The sequence below is a fragment of the Lampetra fluviatilis genome, unplaced genomic scaffold (assembly GCF_964198595.1).
Source record: "Lampetra fluviatilis unplaced genomic scaffold, kcLamFluv1.1 SCAFFOLD_258, whole genome shotgun sequence".
NCBI lineage: Eukaryota > Metazoa > Chordata > Hyperoartia > Petromyzontiformes > Petromyzontidae > Lampetra > Lampetra fluviatilis.
The window spans coordinates 115232-132059 of record NW_027620565.1 but is presented as its reverse complement, the minus strand read 5'-3'; the positions used below and the strand labels follow the sequence as shown (position 1 = coordinate 132059).

Genomic DNA, 16828 nt, shown 5'->3' with positions numbered 1-16828 from the left:
CTCACCCACCCACCCACCCACCACTCACCCACACACCCACCCCACCCACCACCCACCCCCACCCCCCACACACCCACCACCACCCACTCACCCACCCACCCCCACCACCCACTCACCACTCACCACCCCACCACCCACCCACCCACCCCCACCACCCACCCACCCACTCACCCACCACCCACTCACCCACCCCCACACCCACCACTCACCCACCCACCCCCTCTCACCCACCACCCACCCACCCACTCACCCACCCACCCACACACCCACCCACCCACTCACCCACCCACACACCCACCACCCCCACCCACCCCACCCACTCACCCCACCCACCCCCACCACACCCACACACCCCCACCCACCACCCACTCACACACCCACCCACTCACCCCCCACCCACCACCCACCCACACCCCCCACCCACCCCACTCACACCACCCACTCACACCCACCACCCTCACCCCCACACCCACCCACCCACTCACCCACTCACACACCACTCACCCCCCACCCACTCACCAACCACCCCTACACCCACACCCACCACCCACTCACCACCCACCCAACACACCTCACCCACACCACCACCCACCCACTCACTCACTCACCACACCCCCACTCACCCCACCCCACTCACTCCACTCACCCACTCACCCACCACCACCACCCACTCCCACTCACCCACCCACCACTCACCCACCCCCCCCCACCCACCCACCCCCACTCCCACCCCCCACACACCCCCCACCCACTCCACCCACCCACTCCACCTCACCCACTCACCCACCCACCTCACTCACCCACTCACTCACCCACCCACCCCCTCACTCCACCCACCCCACTCACCCACTCACTCACCCACTCCACACACCACCCACACCCACTCACCACTCACCCACCCACCCACTCACCATCACCCACACTCACCTCACCCACCCACTCACTCACCCACCCCACCCACTCACACCACCTCACTCACTCACCACTCACTCACCCACCCACTCCACTCACCACCCACCCTCACCTCACTCACCCACTCACTCACTCACCCACTCACTCACTCACCCACTCACTCACCCACTCACTCACCTACCCACCCACTCACTCACCTACCCACCCACTCACTCACCCACTCACTCACTCACCCACTCACTCACCTACCCACCCACTCACTCACCCACTCACTCACCCACTCACTCACCTACCCACCCACTCACTCACCTACCCACCCACTCACTCACCCACTCACTCACCCACTCACTCACCTACCCACCCACTCACTCACCCACTCACTCACCCACTCACTCACCTACCCACCCACTCACTCACCTACCCACCCACTCACTCACCCACTCACTCACCCACTCACTCACCTACCCACCCACTCACTCACCCACTCACTCACCCACTCACTCACCTACCCACCCACTCACTCACCTACCCACCCACTCACTCACCCACTCACTCACCCACTCACTCACCTACCCACCCACTCACTCACCCACTCACTCACCCACTCACTCACCTACCCACCCACTCACTCACCTACCCACCCACTCACTCACCCACTCACTCACCCACTCACTCACCTACCCACCCACTCACTCACCCACTCACTCACCCACTCACTCACCTACCCACCCACTCACTCACCTACCCACCCACTCACTCACCCACTCACTCACCCACTCACTCACCTACCCACCCACTCACTCACCCACTCACTCACCCACTCACTCACCTACCCACCCACTCACTCACCTACCCACCCACTCACTCACCCACTCACTCACCCACTCACTCACCTACCCACCCACTCACTCACCCACTCACTCACCCACTCACTCACCTACCCACCCACTCACTCACTCACCCACTCACTCACCCACTCACTCACCTACTCACCCAATCTTTGCTCTTTGCTTCCACAGCTGAGGGAGCGATTTCTCCGTCACCTCCGTCACCGCCGCTGGCAAAACAGTTCCCCTGCCCCGATTGCTCCAGATCTTTCACCAAACTCTCCGGCCTGCGTCTGCACGGCAAGACCCACGGCAAAACCCTCGGCAAAACCCTCGGCAAAACCCACGGCAAGACTCACGGTGAGACCCACGGTGAGAGACACGGTGAGAGACACGGAGAGAGACACGGTGAGACCCACGGTGAGAGACACGGTGAGAGACACGGTGAGAGACACGGTGAGAGACGCGGTGAGACACGGTGAGAGACACGGCAAGACCCACGGCAAAACCCTCGGCAAGACTCACGGTGAGAGACACGGTGAGACACAGTGAGAGACACATGGTGAGAGACACGGGGAGACACACGGTGAGACACGGAGAGAGACACGGCGATAGACGCGGAGAGAGACACGGTGAGAGACACGGGGAGACACGGTGAGAGACACGGTGAGAGACACGGGGAGACACGGTGAGAGACACGGTGAGGCCCGCTGTGAGAGACACGGTGAGAGAAACGGGGAGACCCACGTACTCACTTTCTCACGCACTCACGTACTCACTCACGTACTCACTCACTCACGCACTCACGTACTCACTCACAGACTCACGTACGCACGTACTCACGGTTCGACTCGTACGGAGCTCCTGGGGGGCTGTTTGTTATGTAGAGGTGGTGCGGCTGAAACTGCTGCTAATGGGACTGAGCCTTTTGTTATGTAGAGGTAGTGCGGCTGAAACTGCCGCTAATGGGACTGAGCCTTTTGTTATGTAGAGGTGGTGCGGCTGAGGCTGCTGCTAATGGGACTGAGCCTTTTGTTATGTAGAGGTGGTGCGGCTGAAACTGCCGCTAATGGGACTGAGCCTTTTGTTATGTAGAGGTGGTGCGGCTGAAACTGCTGCTAATGGGACTGAGCCTTTTGTTATGTAGCGGTAGTGCGGCTGAAACTGCTGCTAATGGGACTGAGCCTTTTGTTATGTAGATGGTAGAAGCAGAAAAAGCAGTTCTGGAAGAAGCAGCTCCCTTTGCTACGTTGCTGGGTGGGTAAAACTTAAAGCAGGAAACCAGCGTGTGGAAGGAAGCTAAACATGATCAAACAAAACTGGCGCGGTGAGAGAGACAAGGTGAGAGAGACACGGTGAGAGACACGGAGAGAGAGACACGGGGAGAGACACGGGGAGAGACACGGAGAGAGACACGGAGAGAGACACGGAGAGAGAGACACGGAGAGAGAGACACGGAGAGAGACACGGGGAGAGACACGGAGAGAGAGACACGGTGAGAGACACGGGGAGAGACACGGAGAGAGAGACACGGTGAGAGACACGGGGAGAGACATGGAGAGAGACACGGAGAGAGACACGGGGAGAGACACGGAGAGAGACACGGGGAGAGACACGGAGAGAGAGACACGGTGAGAGACACGGGGAGAGACACGGAGAGAGACACGGTGAGAGACAGTGAACTGTACGGTAACTGAAGAATAGTGCCTGTCAAATAAGATGGTCCAAATTAGATGGTTGTTTTATCATGGAGGTGTTGGTTTATTCTCTGCGGCAGGTGGAGTTGGTGGTGGAGTCGGTGGTGGTGGAGTTGGTGGTGGAGTCGCTGGTGGAGTTGCTGGTGGAGTCGGTGTCGGAGCCTCCTCCGACGACGATCCCCACGCACCGACTCCGTGCCGCAAGTCGTTCGGCAAGCCGGCAAACCTTCGCAAGCACCTCAAGACCCACGCCGCCGCGAGCCTCACACCGGAGCCTCCTCTTCCCCCACCGTCACCAGCACCACCACCCTCACCGCCCCCGGTGCTACGTTGCCAGCATTGCGGCAAGTCGTTCGGCAAGCCGGCAAACCTTCGCAAGCACCTCAAGACGCACACCGCCGTGAGCCTCACTCCTCCTCCTCCTCCACCACCGTCACCACCACCACCACCGTCACCGCCGCCCTCACCCCCGGCGCTACGCTGCCAGCGTTGCGGCAAAACCTTCGGCAAGCCGGCAAACCTTCGCAAGCACCTCAAGACACACGCGGCAGGAGGAGGAGGAGGCACAGCCACGGATGGGGGTGACACGGCCACCGCCGCGGACCCTCTCCGTCCTCACCGCTGCGACGTCTGCGGCCGCTGCTTCACGCGCTCCTCCAACCTGCGGACGCACGGCCTGACCCACTCCGGCGAGCGTCCCCACGCCTGCGGCCTGTGCGGGAAGGCCTTCGGGCGGGCGGCCCACCTGCGGGCCCACGCCGCCACGCACAGCGGCGAGAGGCCCTTCATGTGCGAGCGTTGCGGAAAAGCCTTCGGGAGGGCCTCGGACCTTCGGACGCACGGGCTGACCCACTCGGGGGAGCGGGCCCACGCGTGCGGGCTGTGCGGGAAGGCCTTTGCCGTGCGCTCGAACCTGCGGGCCCACGCCCGCACGCACTCGGGGGAGAGGCCCCACGCGTGCGGGCTGTGCGGGCGGGCCTTCGCGCAGTGCGGGCACCTCAAGACGCACCTCAAGACGCACCTCAAGACGCGGACGGAGACGCGGACGGAGCTGAGCAGCGCTCACCAGAACAACGCTCACCAGAACAATGCTCACCAAAGCAGCGCTCACCAGAGCAGCACTCACCAGCAGAGCAACAGCGCTCAGTCAAACGCTCACCAGCAGAACAACGCTCACCAGCAAAGCAACAACGCTCAGTCAAACGCTCACCAGCAGAACAACGCTCACCAGAGCAACGCTCACCAGAGCAACGCTCACCAGCAAAGCAACAGCGTTCAGTTGAACGCTCACCAGCAGAACAACGCTCTTCACCAGAACAACGCTCACCAGCAAGGCAACACTCACCAGAGCAACGCTCACCAGCAAAGCAACAGCGCTCAGTTGAACGCTCACCAAAGCAACGCTCACCAGAGCAATGCTCACCAGCAAAGCAATGCTCACCAAAGCAACGCTCACCAGAGCAACGCTCACCAGCAAAGCAACAGTGCTCAGTTGAACGCTCACCAAAGCAACGCTCACCAGCAGAACAACGCTCACCAGCAGAACAACGCTCACCAGCAGAACAACGCTCACCAGCAGAACAACGCTCACCAGCAGAACAACGCTCACCAGCAGAACAACGCTCACCAGAGCAATGCTCACCAGAGCAATGCTCACCAGAGCAATGCTCACCAGCAGAGCAACAACGCTCAGTCAAACGCTCACCAGCAGAGCGCCGCTCACCATCTGGTGAGCGGCAACGCACGGTCGAACGCTCACCACTAGAAGTGCTCAGCTGTCGTTACATCATCAGCACAGACTGTTATGTAGAGGTGGTGCGGCTGAAACTGCCGCTAATGGGACTGAGCGTTTTGTTATGTAGAGGTGGTGCGGCTGAAACTGCTACTCATGGGACAGCCTTTTGTTATGTAGAGGTGGTGCGGCTGAAACTGCTGCTAATGGGACTGAGCCTTTTGTTATGTAGAGGTGGTGCGGCTGAAACTGCTGCTAATGGGACTGAGCCTTTTGTTATGTAGAGGTGGTGCGGCTGAAACTGCTGCTCATGGGACTGAGCCTTTTGTTATGTAGAGGTGGTGCGGCTGAAACTGCCGCTAATGGGACTGAGCCTTTTGTTATGTAGAGGTGGTGCGGCTGAAACTGCTACTCATGGGACAGCCTTTTGTTATGTAGAGGTAGTGCGGCTGAAACTGCTGCTAATGGGACTGAGCCTTTTGTTATGTAGAGGTGGTGCGGCTGAAACTGCTGCTCATGGGACTGAGCCTTTTGTTATGTAGAGGTGGTGCGGCTGAAACTGCCGCTAATGGGACTGAGCCTTTTGTTATGTAGAGGTGGTGCGGCTGAAACTGCTGCTAGGAATGAGCCTTTTGTTATGTAGAGGTGGTGCAGCTGAAACTGCTGCTCATGGGACTGAGCCTTTTGTTATGTAGAGGTAGGTAGTAGGAGAACGTCAATCAAGCGGGTGGTGGTGGTGGTGGTGTTGGCTGTGGTATTGGCCGGCTCTCTGTGTCGCGTTACATTTGCAAGTCCACTCGGTTTCGTTTTCTCTTTCGTTTGTACCTGACGATGATGATTGATTGTGTTGCAGTCGTCGTGGGAATATTATTTAAGTTTCGATTGAAAGCTGTTCGTGACTGCAGCATGGATTCATTTTCTTGGTTCTTTCGGTAAAGTCATCACGGAGAAGGGAAATAATAAAATAATAAAAATAAAACATAATAAGATGCAATTCTCACGACGTTTCGGCCACAACGCAAGCAGCCGTGCTCAGGTGAAGAACAGGTCTGTCGGAAAGACAGCGTCTGAATGAGCACCACCAAGCTTGGCAGCGTCTGAATGAGCACCACCAAGCTTGGCAGCGTATATACTTAAATATATACTTAAATATACGCCGCCAAGCTTGGTGGTGTTCAGAAGAACAGGTCTGTCGGAAAGACAGCGTCTGAATGAGCACCACCAAGCTTGGCAGCGTATCTACTTAAATATATACTTAAATATACGCCGCCAAGCTTGGTGGTGTTCAGAAGAACAGGTCTGTCGGAAAGACAGCGTCTGAATGAGCACCACCAAGCTTGGCAGCGTATATACTTAAATATATACTTAAATATACGCTGCCAAGCTTGGTGGTGTTCAGAAGAACAGGTCTGTCGGAAAGACAGCGTCTGAATGAGCACCACCACGCTTGGCAGCGTATCTACTTAAATATATACTTAAATATACGCTGCCAAGCTTGGTGGTGTTCAGAAGAACAGGTCTGTCGGAAAGACAGCGTCTGAATGAGCACCACCACGCTTGGCAGCGTATCTACTTAAATATATACTTAAATATACGCCGCCAAGCTTGGTGGTGTTCAGAAGAACAGGGCTGTCGGAAAGACAGCGTCTGAATGAGCACCACCAAGCTTGGCAGCGTATATACTTAAATATATACTTAAATATACGCTGCCAAGCTTGGTGGTGTTCAGAAGAACAGGTCTGTCGGAAAGACAGCGTCTGAATGAGCACCACCACGCTTGGCAGCGTATCTACTTAAATATATACTTAAATATACGCTGCCAAGCTTGGTGGTGTTCATTCAGACGCTGTCTTTCCGACAGACCTATTCTTCACCTGAGGACGGCTGCTTGCGTTGTGGCCGAAACGTCGTGAGAATTGTATTTTGTTTTATTTTATTATTTTATTATTTCCCTTCTACGTATTTTCTAATAAAATTGTATTTTATTTTGTTGTATTTTTATTATTTTATTATTTCCCTTCTACGTATTTTATAAAAAAAAATTGCATTTTATAATAAAATTGTATTTTATAATGTTTTATTTTATTATTTCCCTTCTACGTATTTTATAATAAAATTGTATTTAATGTAGTTTTATTTTTATTATTTTATTATTTCCCTTCTACGTATTTTATAATGAAATTGTATTTTATGATGTTTTATTTTATTATTTCCCTTCTATCTACGTGTTTTATAATAAAAGTGTATTTTATTAATTAGTATTTTTATTATTTTATTATTTCCCTTCTACGTATTTTATAATAAAAATGTTATTTTATTATGTTTTATTTTTATTATTTTATTATTTCCCTTCTACGTGACGACTTTACCGAAAAAACCAAGAAGACTAACGCTTTCTATCAACTCACTCTGTCTGTTGTTGTATCCTCAAATCTTGTAACTCAATTTTAACACTTCCCAATGTGGCATCGACTGCAAACTTGGTAAACTTGCGTCATACTGATGACAACACGATATTCTATCATTAAACATTTATACATTTTTAAACATCATTATACGTTTCTAAACATCATTATACGTTTTAAACATCATTATACGTTTCTGCTTGGGTCTAATTGGCCACGGTCACTTACGTGATGGCAAACTTCAGGGGCCACTTCCTGGAGTCGTGGAGTTCTTCCATGACTAGTACGGTACATTTCATCAACGCGTGTTTTTAAAATACAGTGATACCTCGGTTCACGAACTCCGCTTCGGTTCACGAACAACTCGGTTCACGAACAGAAAAGTTCACAACAATCTGCTCCGGTTCACGAACTCCGCTTCGGTTCACGAACAACTCGGTTCACGAACAGAAAAGTTCACAACAATCTGCTCCGGTTCACGAACTCCGCTTCGGTTCACGTACAACTCGGTTCACGAACAGAAAAGTTCATGACAATATGCTCCGGTTCACGAACTCCGCGTCGGTTCACGTACAACTCGGTTCACGAACAGAAAAGTTCATGACAATCTGCTCCGGTTCACGAACTCCGCTTCGGTTCACGTACAACTCGGTTCACGAACAGAAAAGTTCATGACAATATGCTCCGGTTCACGAACTCCGCGTCGGTTCACGTACAACTCGGTTCACGAACAGAAAAGTTCATGACAATCTGCTCCGGTTCACGAACTCCGCGTCGGTTCACGTACAACTCGGTTCACGAACAGAAAAGTTCATAACAATATGCTCCGGTTCACGAACTCCGCTTCGGTTCACGTACAACTCGGTTCACGAACAGAAAAGTTCATGACAATCTGCTCCGGTTCACGAACTCCGCTCCGATTCACGAACAACTCGGTTCACGAACAGAAAAGTTCATAAAATTATGCTCCGGTTCACGAACTCCGCTTCAGTTCATGAACAACTCGGTTCACGAACAGAAAAGTTCATAACAATCTGCTCCGGTTCACGAACTCCGCTTCAGTTCATGAACAACTCGGTTCACGAACAGAAAAGTTCATAACAATCTGCTCCGGTTCACGAACTCCGCTTCAGTTCATGAACAACTCGGTTCACGAACAGAAAAGTTCATGACAATATGCTCCGGTTCACGAACTCCGCGTCGGTTCACGTACAACTCGGTTCACGAACAGAAAAGTTCATGACAATCTGCTCCGGTTCACGAACTCCGCTCCGATTCACGAACAACTCGGTTCACGAACAGAAAAGTTCATAACAATATGCTCCGGTTCACCAACTCCGCTTCGGTTCACGTACAACTCGGTTCACGAACAGAAAAGTTCATAACAATCTGCTCCGGTTCACGAACTCCGCTTCGGTTCACGAACAACTCGGTTCACGAACAGAAAAGTTCATAACAATCTGCTCCGGTTCACGAACTCCGCTTCGGTTCACGAACAACTCGGTTCACGAACAGAAAAGTTCACAACAATCTGCTCCGGTTCACGAACTCCGCTTCGGTTCACGAACAACTCGGTTCACGAACAGAAAAGTTCATAACAATCTGCTCCGGTTCACGAACTCCGCTTCGGTTCACGAACAACTCGGTTCACGAACAGAAAAGTTCATGACAATCTGCTCCGGTTCACGAACTCCGCTTCAGTTCATGAACAACTCGGTTCACGAACAGAAAAGTTCATCAAAATCTGCTCCGGTTCACGAACTCCGCTTCGGTTCATGAACAGGAGCCGCGGCCATTTTAATGCTATTTCCAGGCTGTCACGTGGTCGTGACTTCCTGTAGGAAGATCGTGGAGAGAAGAAGAGACGCAGAAAGAAGTACTGTGAAGACACTTTCAGTGACTTTTTGCTTTTTGGTGTGCTTTTTTAGCACATACAGTACTATTGTTACGTAGGCCAGGTTGAGTCACAAACCGTAGCTCTCCATAACAAAGGCTCAGCCTCTCAAGCCTCACCTTACCATGTGAATAAAAAGTGTGCCGTACTTGGCCCTTACCCCACCCCCCTCTCCAACCATTATATAAACGGAGTGGTAGCTCTTGCAATCTCTCATTTACTTGATACAGCTGTCGTGGCTGTGACGGTTCCACCTGAAGACGGAAGCTTGTGTTGCCTCCGAAACGTCGTGATTTTTCTTTTATTTATTTTACTTTTATTAATTAAATTTTTTTTACCTACACGGTGACTTTCATAATCAACGTTTTTGGGGGGGTTTAGATCGCGTTATTTATAAATGTGTCGTAACCCTCCACCACCCGACACGGCCAATCAGTAAAAAAGTGTCACGTTGACAAAAGACAAACTAGTTCACTGCTTTAGCCCCCACACCGGTGTGTGTTGAAGCGCGAAACCACAACATCTACAATTGTTGAGTAGCACTGTGACGTTTCGCTGGCAATTGCATCCAGCATCATCGGGCAATTCGCCAGAATGGTGAGGGGCTCTGCTGTGTCTCCCGTTCTTATATAGAGCAGCAGTAGCAGCAGGGTGACGTCATCATTAACTCATTAACTAAAAAAAACTAAGATTATGAATCCTTGCAGTCACGAAAGCTTCAAATCTAGAATTCTGGTACCCACACACACATATACGGAAATCCCTAGGGGGGCAATAATCCTACTTTGCGGATTTCCACCTGTCGCGAAGGGTTCCGGTCCACATTAACCGAAGATAAACGAGGGGTCACTGAATATTTCTCTTAAATATTACTTACTTATTATGTGAAGCTGTCAACGCGACTTTGCTTGAAGGAACACAACGAAATACACTGGTCAGCACACTTGTCTGGCATAAGGTATTTCAACGGGTATAATGTATTTACACTATGAGACATCTCCTTTACCAGTGGCAAAATATCGTAGTAGGTTTTTACCCTTTTAAACTGGCACAAAACTGACACCTTTATGCAAGGCATCATGTTTAAAATGACCACAACACAAGTAGTCAACAAAGCAAACAAAAACCACAACTCTGATGATGATAATGATATGCACCGTCCTTGAAGTTGATTGGTCCACACCCGAGACAGCTTTCTTTAGAGCCTAGTCCCCATTGGTGTTGGATCAGATGACACCAGAATGCGTACAACTCAAACACAGTGCAATCTCAGAGTATTGAGAGCTCTGGGTGAGCATTCACACTATGAGAGCTCTTTTACCAGTGGCAGAATCTAGTAGTAGGTTTTTACCCTTTTAAACTGGCACAAAACTGACACCTTTATTCAAGGCATCATGTTTGTGTAGTGGTGGTGTTGACGTGCGCCGACTGTGACAGTGATGGATCACGGGGCGGCGCGGCGTGGGTGCTGAGGCACGCTGAGATGTGGGAAAACAGGATCGTAGCCAGCGCCCAGTGATTGGTCGAATAGGATGGGTGCTCGCAGCGACGTCCGCAGGTGGGGTATAAAGGGGGACGCGCGAGAGCACTCGGGGAGAGTTATCCAGTTGAAGACCGAAGACGGAGTTGAAGACCTAGTGCCCCGAGACCCCTAGTCCCGCCGTCCTTGTAGGGACCGGGGCCCTGTGTGGCTCGGAGGCGAGACTGTGGGACCCGGGGTCCGACGCCCACGTGGGTCGGGCTGGGGACCCACAGTCAAGACGGACACCCCGGGCAGGGAGTGTCCCGAGTAGCTCAGGGGCGTTAGTCGCCGGGTAGCTAAGTGGGTGTTGGTCACCCGAGTAGCTCAGTGGGCGTTAGTCGCCGAGTAGCTAAGTGGGTGTTGGTCACCCGAGTAGCTCAGTGGGCGTTAGTCGCCGAGTAGCTAAGTGGATGTTGGTCACCCGAGTAGCTCAGTGGCGTTAGTCGCCGAGTAGCTAAGTGGGTGTTGGTCACCCGAGTAGCTCAGTGGGCGTTAGTCGCCGGGTAGCTAAGTGGGTGTTGGTCACCCGAGTAGCTCAGTGGGCGTTAGTCGCCAGGGTAGCTAAGTGGGTGTTTGTCACCCGCGATACAAAGTGGGTGTTTGTCACCCGAGATACAAAGTGGGTGTTTGTCACCCGAGATACAAAGTAGGTGTTAGTCACCTGTGAACGAGTTTGGTAAAATAAAGAGTGTGTTACCCGTGAAGTCGTCTCCCGCCGAGTTACTACATTACATTTGCAATAAGCCACTGGTAAAAGAGATTTCATAGTGTAAATGCTCAACCCGAGCTCTCAATACTCTGATAGTGCACTGTGTTTGAGTTGTATGCCTTCTGGTGTCATCTGGTCCAACACCGATGGGGACTAGGCTCTAAATAAAGCCACTCACTCGCTCGCTCACTCGCTCACTCACCCGCACGCTCACTCGCCCACTCACCCACCCACTCACCCACTCACTCACCTATCCACTCACCCACTCACTCACCCACTCACCCACTCACTCACTCACCCACTCACCCACTCACCCACTCACTCACACACTCACTCACCCACTGGTGGATGAAGGTCATTGTGGGGACGATGTTGGTGATGATGATGGTGGTGGTGGTGATGGTGGTGGTGATGGTGGTGGTGATGATGATGGTAGTGATGATGATGATGGTGGTAGTGATGATGATGGTGGTGATGATGGTGGTGGTAGTGATGATTATGGTGATGTTGATGGTGGTGATGTTGATGGTAGTGATGTTATTCTATGAGGAAATGGGTCAATTTGACCCAGACCAGATTATACAAACAGACGGAGATGGGGAGAGAGTTGATAGAGAGAGTTGTGGTGGTGGTGGTGTAGGTGGTGGTGATGGTGGTGATGGTGATGGTGGTGATGGTGGTGGTGGTGATGGTGGTGATGGTGGTGGTGGTGATGGTTGTGGTGATGGTGGTGGTGGTGATGGTGGTGGTGGTTTTGGTGGTGATGGTGGTGGTGATGGTGGTGGGGGTGGAGGTGGTGGTGGTGGTGGTGGAGGTGGTGGAGGTGGTGGTTGTGGTGATGGTGGTGGTGGTGATGGTGGTGATGGTGGTGGGGGTGGAGGTGGTGGTGGTGGGTGGAGGTGGTGGTTGTGGTGGTGGTGGTGGTGGGGGTGGTGGTGGTGGTGGTGGTGGTGGGGGTGGAGGTGGTGGTGGTGGTGGTGGGGGTGGAGGTGGTGGTGGTGATGGGGGTGATGGTGGTGATGGTGGTGATGGGGGTGATGGTGGTGATGGTGGTGATGGTGGTGATGGTGGTGATGGTGGTGGTGGTGATGGTGGTGGTGGTGGTGGTGATGGTGGTGGGGGTGGAGGTGGTGGTGGTGGTGGTGGTGGAGGTGTTGGAGGTGGTGGTTGTGGTGGTGATGGTGGTGGTGGTGATGGTGGTGATGGTGGTGGGGGTGGAGGTGGTGGTGGTGGGTGTGGTGGTTGTGGTGGTGGTGGTGGGGGTGGAGGTGGTGGTGGTGGTGGTGGTGGTGGGGGTGGAGGTGGTGGTGGTGGTGGTGGTGATGGTGGTGATGGTGGTGGTGATGGGGGTGATGGTGGTGATGGGGGTGAGGTAATGGTGGTGATGGGGGTGGTGGTGGTGATGGGGGTGGTGATGGTGGTGATGGTGGTGATGGTGATGGTGGTGATGATGGTGATGATGGTGGTGATGGTGGTGGTGGTGGTGATGGTGGTGGTGGTGATGATGATGGTGGTGATGGTGATGATGGTGGTGAGGTGAGGTCATGGTAAAGTAATGGTGAGGTGATGGTGGTGATGGTGGTGAAGTGATGGTGGTGATGGTGGTGGTGATGATGGTGATGGTGGTGATGGTGATGGTGGTGATGGTGGTGAAGTGATGGTGGTGGTGGTGATGGTGGTGGTGGTGATGGTGGTGATGGTTTTGGTGGTGATGGTGGTGGTGATGGTGGTGGGTGTGGAGGTGGTGGTTGTGGTGGTGATGGTGGTGATGGTGGTGGTGATGGTTTTGGTGGTGATGGTGGTGGTGATGGTGGTGGTGATGGTGGTGATGGTGGTGGTGGTGATGGTGGTGATGGTGGTGGTGATGGTGGTGATGGTGGTGGGGGTGGGGGTGGAGGTGGTGGTGGTGGAGGTGGTGGTTGTGGTGGTGGTGGGGGTGGAGGTGGTGGTGGTGGTGGTGGTGGGGGTGGAGGTGGTGGTGGTGATGGGGGTGATGGTGGTGATGGGGGTGATGGTGAGGTGATGGTGGTGATGGTGGTGATGGTGGTGGTGGTGATGGTGATGGTGGTGGTGATGGTGGTGGTGATGGTGGTGGGGGTGGAGGTGGTGGTGGTGGTGGTGGTGGAGGTGGTGGAGGTGGTGGTTGTGGTGGTGATGGTGATGGTGGTGATGGTGGTGATGGTGGTGGTGATGGTGGTGATGGTGGTGGGGGTGGAGGTGGTGGTGATGGTGGTGATGGTGGTGGTGATGGTGGTGGTGGTGATGGGGGTGAGGTGATGGTGGTGATGGGGGTGGTGGTGGTGATGGGGGTGGTGATGGTGGTGATGGTGGTGATGGTGATGTTGGTGATGATGGTGATGATGGTGGTGATGGTGGTGGTGGTGATGGTGGTGGTGGTGATGATGATGGTGGTGGTGATGATGGTGATGATGGTGATGATGGTGGTGATGGTGGTGATGATGATGGTGATGATGGTGGTGATGATGGTGGTGATGATGATGGTGAATTGATGGTGAATTGATGGTGAATTGATGGTGTTCAGGGGGAGAGTTCGGGGGGAGAGTTCATTGTGGGAGGATGAGGGGGTAGCTTCGTGCGTCAGCCAATGGGAGGTGAGGGATGGAGCGAGTTAAATTTAATCTTGACTTTGACTGTGGCGCTTCTATTCATAGAGACACACACAGACAGACACACACGCAGACAGACACGTGGAGAGAGACACGTGGAGAGAGAGACACACGTGGAGAGAGAGACACGTGGAGAGACACACTGAGACACACAGACACACAGACAGACACGTGGAGAGAGACACGTGGAGAGAGAGACACGTGGAGAGACACACTGAGACACACACACAGACACACACGCAGACAGACACGTGGAGAGAGACACGTGGGGAGAGAGACACACGTGGAGAGAGAGACACGTGGAGAGACACACTGAGACACACACACAGAGACAGACAGACACGTGGAGAGAGACACGTGGAGAGAGAGACACGTGGAGAGAGAGACACGTGGAGAGACACACAGAGACACACAGAGACACAGACAGACACGTGGAGAGAGACACGTGGAGAGAGAGACACGTGGAGAGAGAGAGACACGTGGAGAGACACACAGAGACACACAGAGACACGTGGAGAGAGAGAGAGAGACACGTGGAGAGAGACAGACAGACACACACACAGAGACACACACAGACACACACACAGAGACACGTGGAGAGAGAGACACGTGGAGAGAGACACAGAGACACACACAGAGACACGTGGAGAGAGAGAGAGACACGTGGAGAGAGACAGACAGACACACACACAGAGACACACACAGACACACACACAGAGACACGTGGAGAGAGAGACACGTGGAGAGAGACACAGAGACACACACAGAGACACGTGGAGAGAGAGAGAGAGAGACACGTGGAGAGAGACAGACAGACACACACACAGAGACACACACAGACACACACAGAGACACGTGGAGAGAGAGACGCACAGAGACACACACACACACAGACACACACAGAGAGACACACACAGACACACACGTGGAGAGAGACACGTGAAGAGAGACACACGTGGAGAGAGACACGTGGAGAGACACACAGAGACACACACACAGAGAGACACGTGGAGAGAGAGACACGTGGAGAGACACACAGAGACACACACACAGAGAGACACGTGGAGAGAGAGACACGTGGAGAGAGACACGTGGAGAGACACACAGAGACACACACACAGAGAGACACGTGGAGAGAGAGACACGTGGAGAGACACACAGAGACACACACACAGAGAGACACGTGGAGAGAGAGACACGTGAAGAGAAACACACAGAGACACGTGGAGAGAGAGAGAGAGACACGTGGAGAGAGACACACAGACACACACAGAGACACACACACACAGACACACACACAGAGACACACGTGGAGAGAGAGACACGTGGAGAGAGAGACACGTGGAGAGAGAGACACACAGACACACAGAGACACACACAGACACAGAGACACGTGGAGAGAGACACGAGGAGAGAGACACGGGGAGAGAGACACGGGGAGAGAGACACACACACACAGAGACACGTGGAGAGAGAGACACGGGGAGAGAGACACGGGGAGAGAGACACGGGGAGAGAGACACGGGGAGAGAGAGACACGGGGAGAGAGACACGGGGAGAGAGACACGGGGAGAGAGACACGGGGAGAGAGACACACACACAGAGAGACACGGGGAGAGAGAGACACGGGGAGAGAGACACGGGGAGAGAGACACGGGGCGAGAGACAGAGAGAGTCAGAGAGACAGACACACACAGAGAGAAAGAGAGAGACACGGGGGGAGAGAGAGAAACGTTGACCCTTATCATCATCACCATCATCAGCATTCATATTTCCCAACACGTGGTCAAGAGACTGACCCACAGAGACTCACACAGACTCGCGGAGACTCACAGAGACTCACAGAGACCTACAGAGACCTACAGAGACAATCAGAGAACTACAGACACCCACAGAGACCTACAGAGACCTACAGAGACTCACAGAGACCCACAGACACCCACAGAGACCTACAGAGACCCACACAGACTCGCGGAGACTCACAGAGACTCACAGAGACCTACAGAGACCTACAGAGACAATCAGAGAACTACAGACACCCACAGAGACCTACAGAGACCTACAGAGACTCACAGAGACCCACAGACACCCACAGAGACCTACAGAGACCCACACAGACTCGCGGAGACTCACAGAGACTCACAAAAGAAAGTTACAAGGTGAGTGGGTGGGTGGGTGAGTGAGTGAGTGGGTGAGTGAGTGTGTGAGTGAGTGAGTGGGTGAGTCAGTGGGTGAGTGAGTGAGTGGGTGGGCGAGTGAGTGGGTGGGCGAGTGAGTGAGTGGGTGGGTGAGTGAGTGAGTTAGTGGGTGGGTGAGTGAGTGAGTGAGTGGGTGAGTCAGTGGGTGAGTGAGTGGGTGAGTGATTTCGGTGGGTGAATGAGTGGGTGAGTGAGTGAGTGTGTGAGTGAGTTGGTGAGTGAGTGAGTGTGTGAGTGAGTGGGTGGGTGAGTGAGTGAGTGGGTGGGTGAGCGAGTGAGTGGGCGGGTGAGTGGGAGGGTGAGTG

The 16828-nt window shown here is 53.4% G+C and overlaps 1 protein-coding gene across 1 annotated transcript; it reads left to right on the top strand.

Moving 5' to 3' along the window:
- Positions 1 to 1870: 1870 nt before the first annotated feature.
- On the top strand, positions 1871 to 5323 carry LOC144954075 (uncharacterized; the record flags this gene model as incomplete). The annotated part of the gene is made up of 2 exons (XM_078884655.1): positions 1871 to 2087; positions 3517 to 5323. Coding segments are annotated over 2 exons (1902 nt in total), but the record flags the coding sequence as incomplete, so codon positions are not given.
- Positions 5324 to 16828: the final 11505 nt, after the last annotated feature.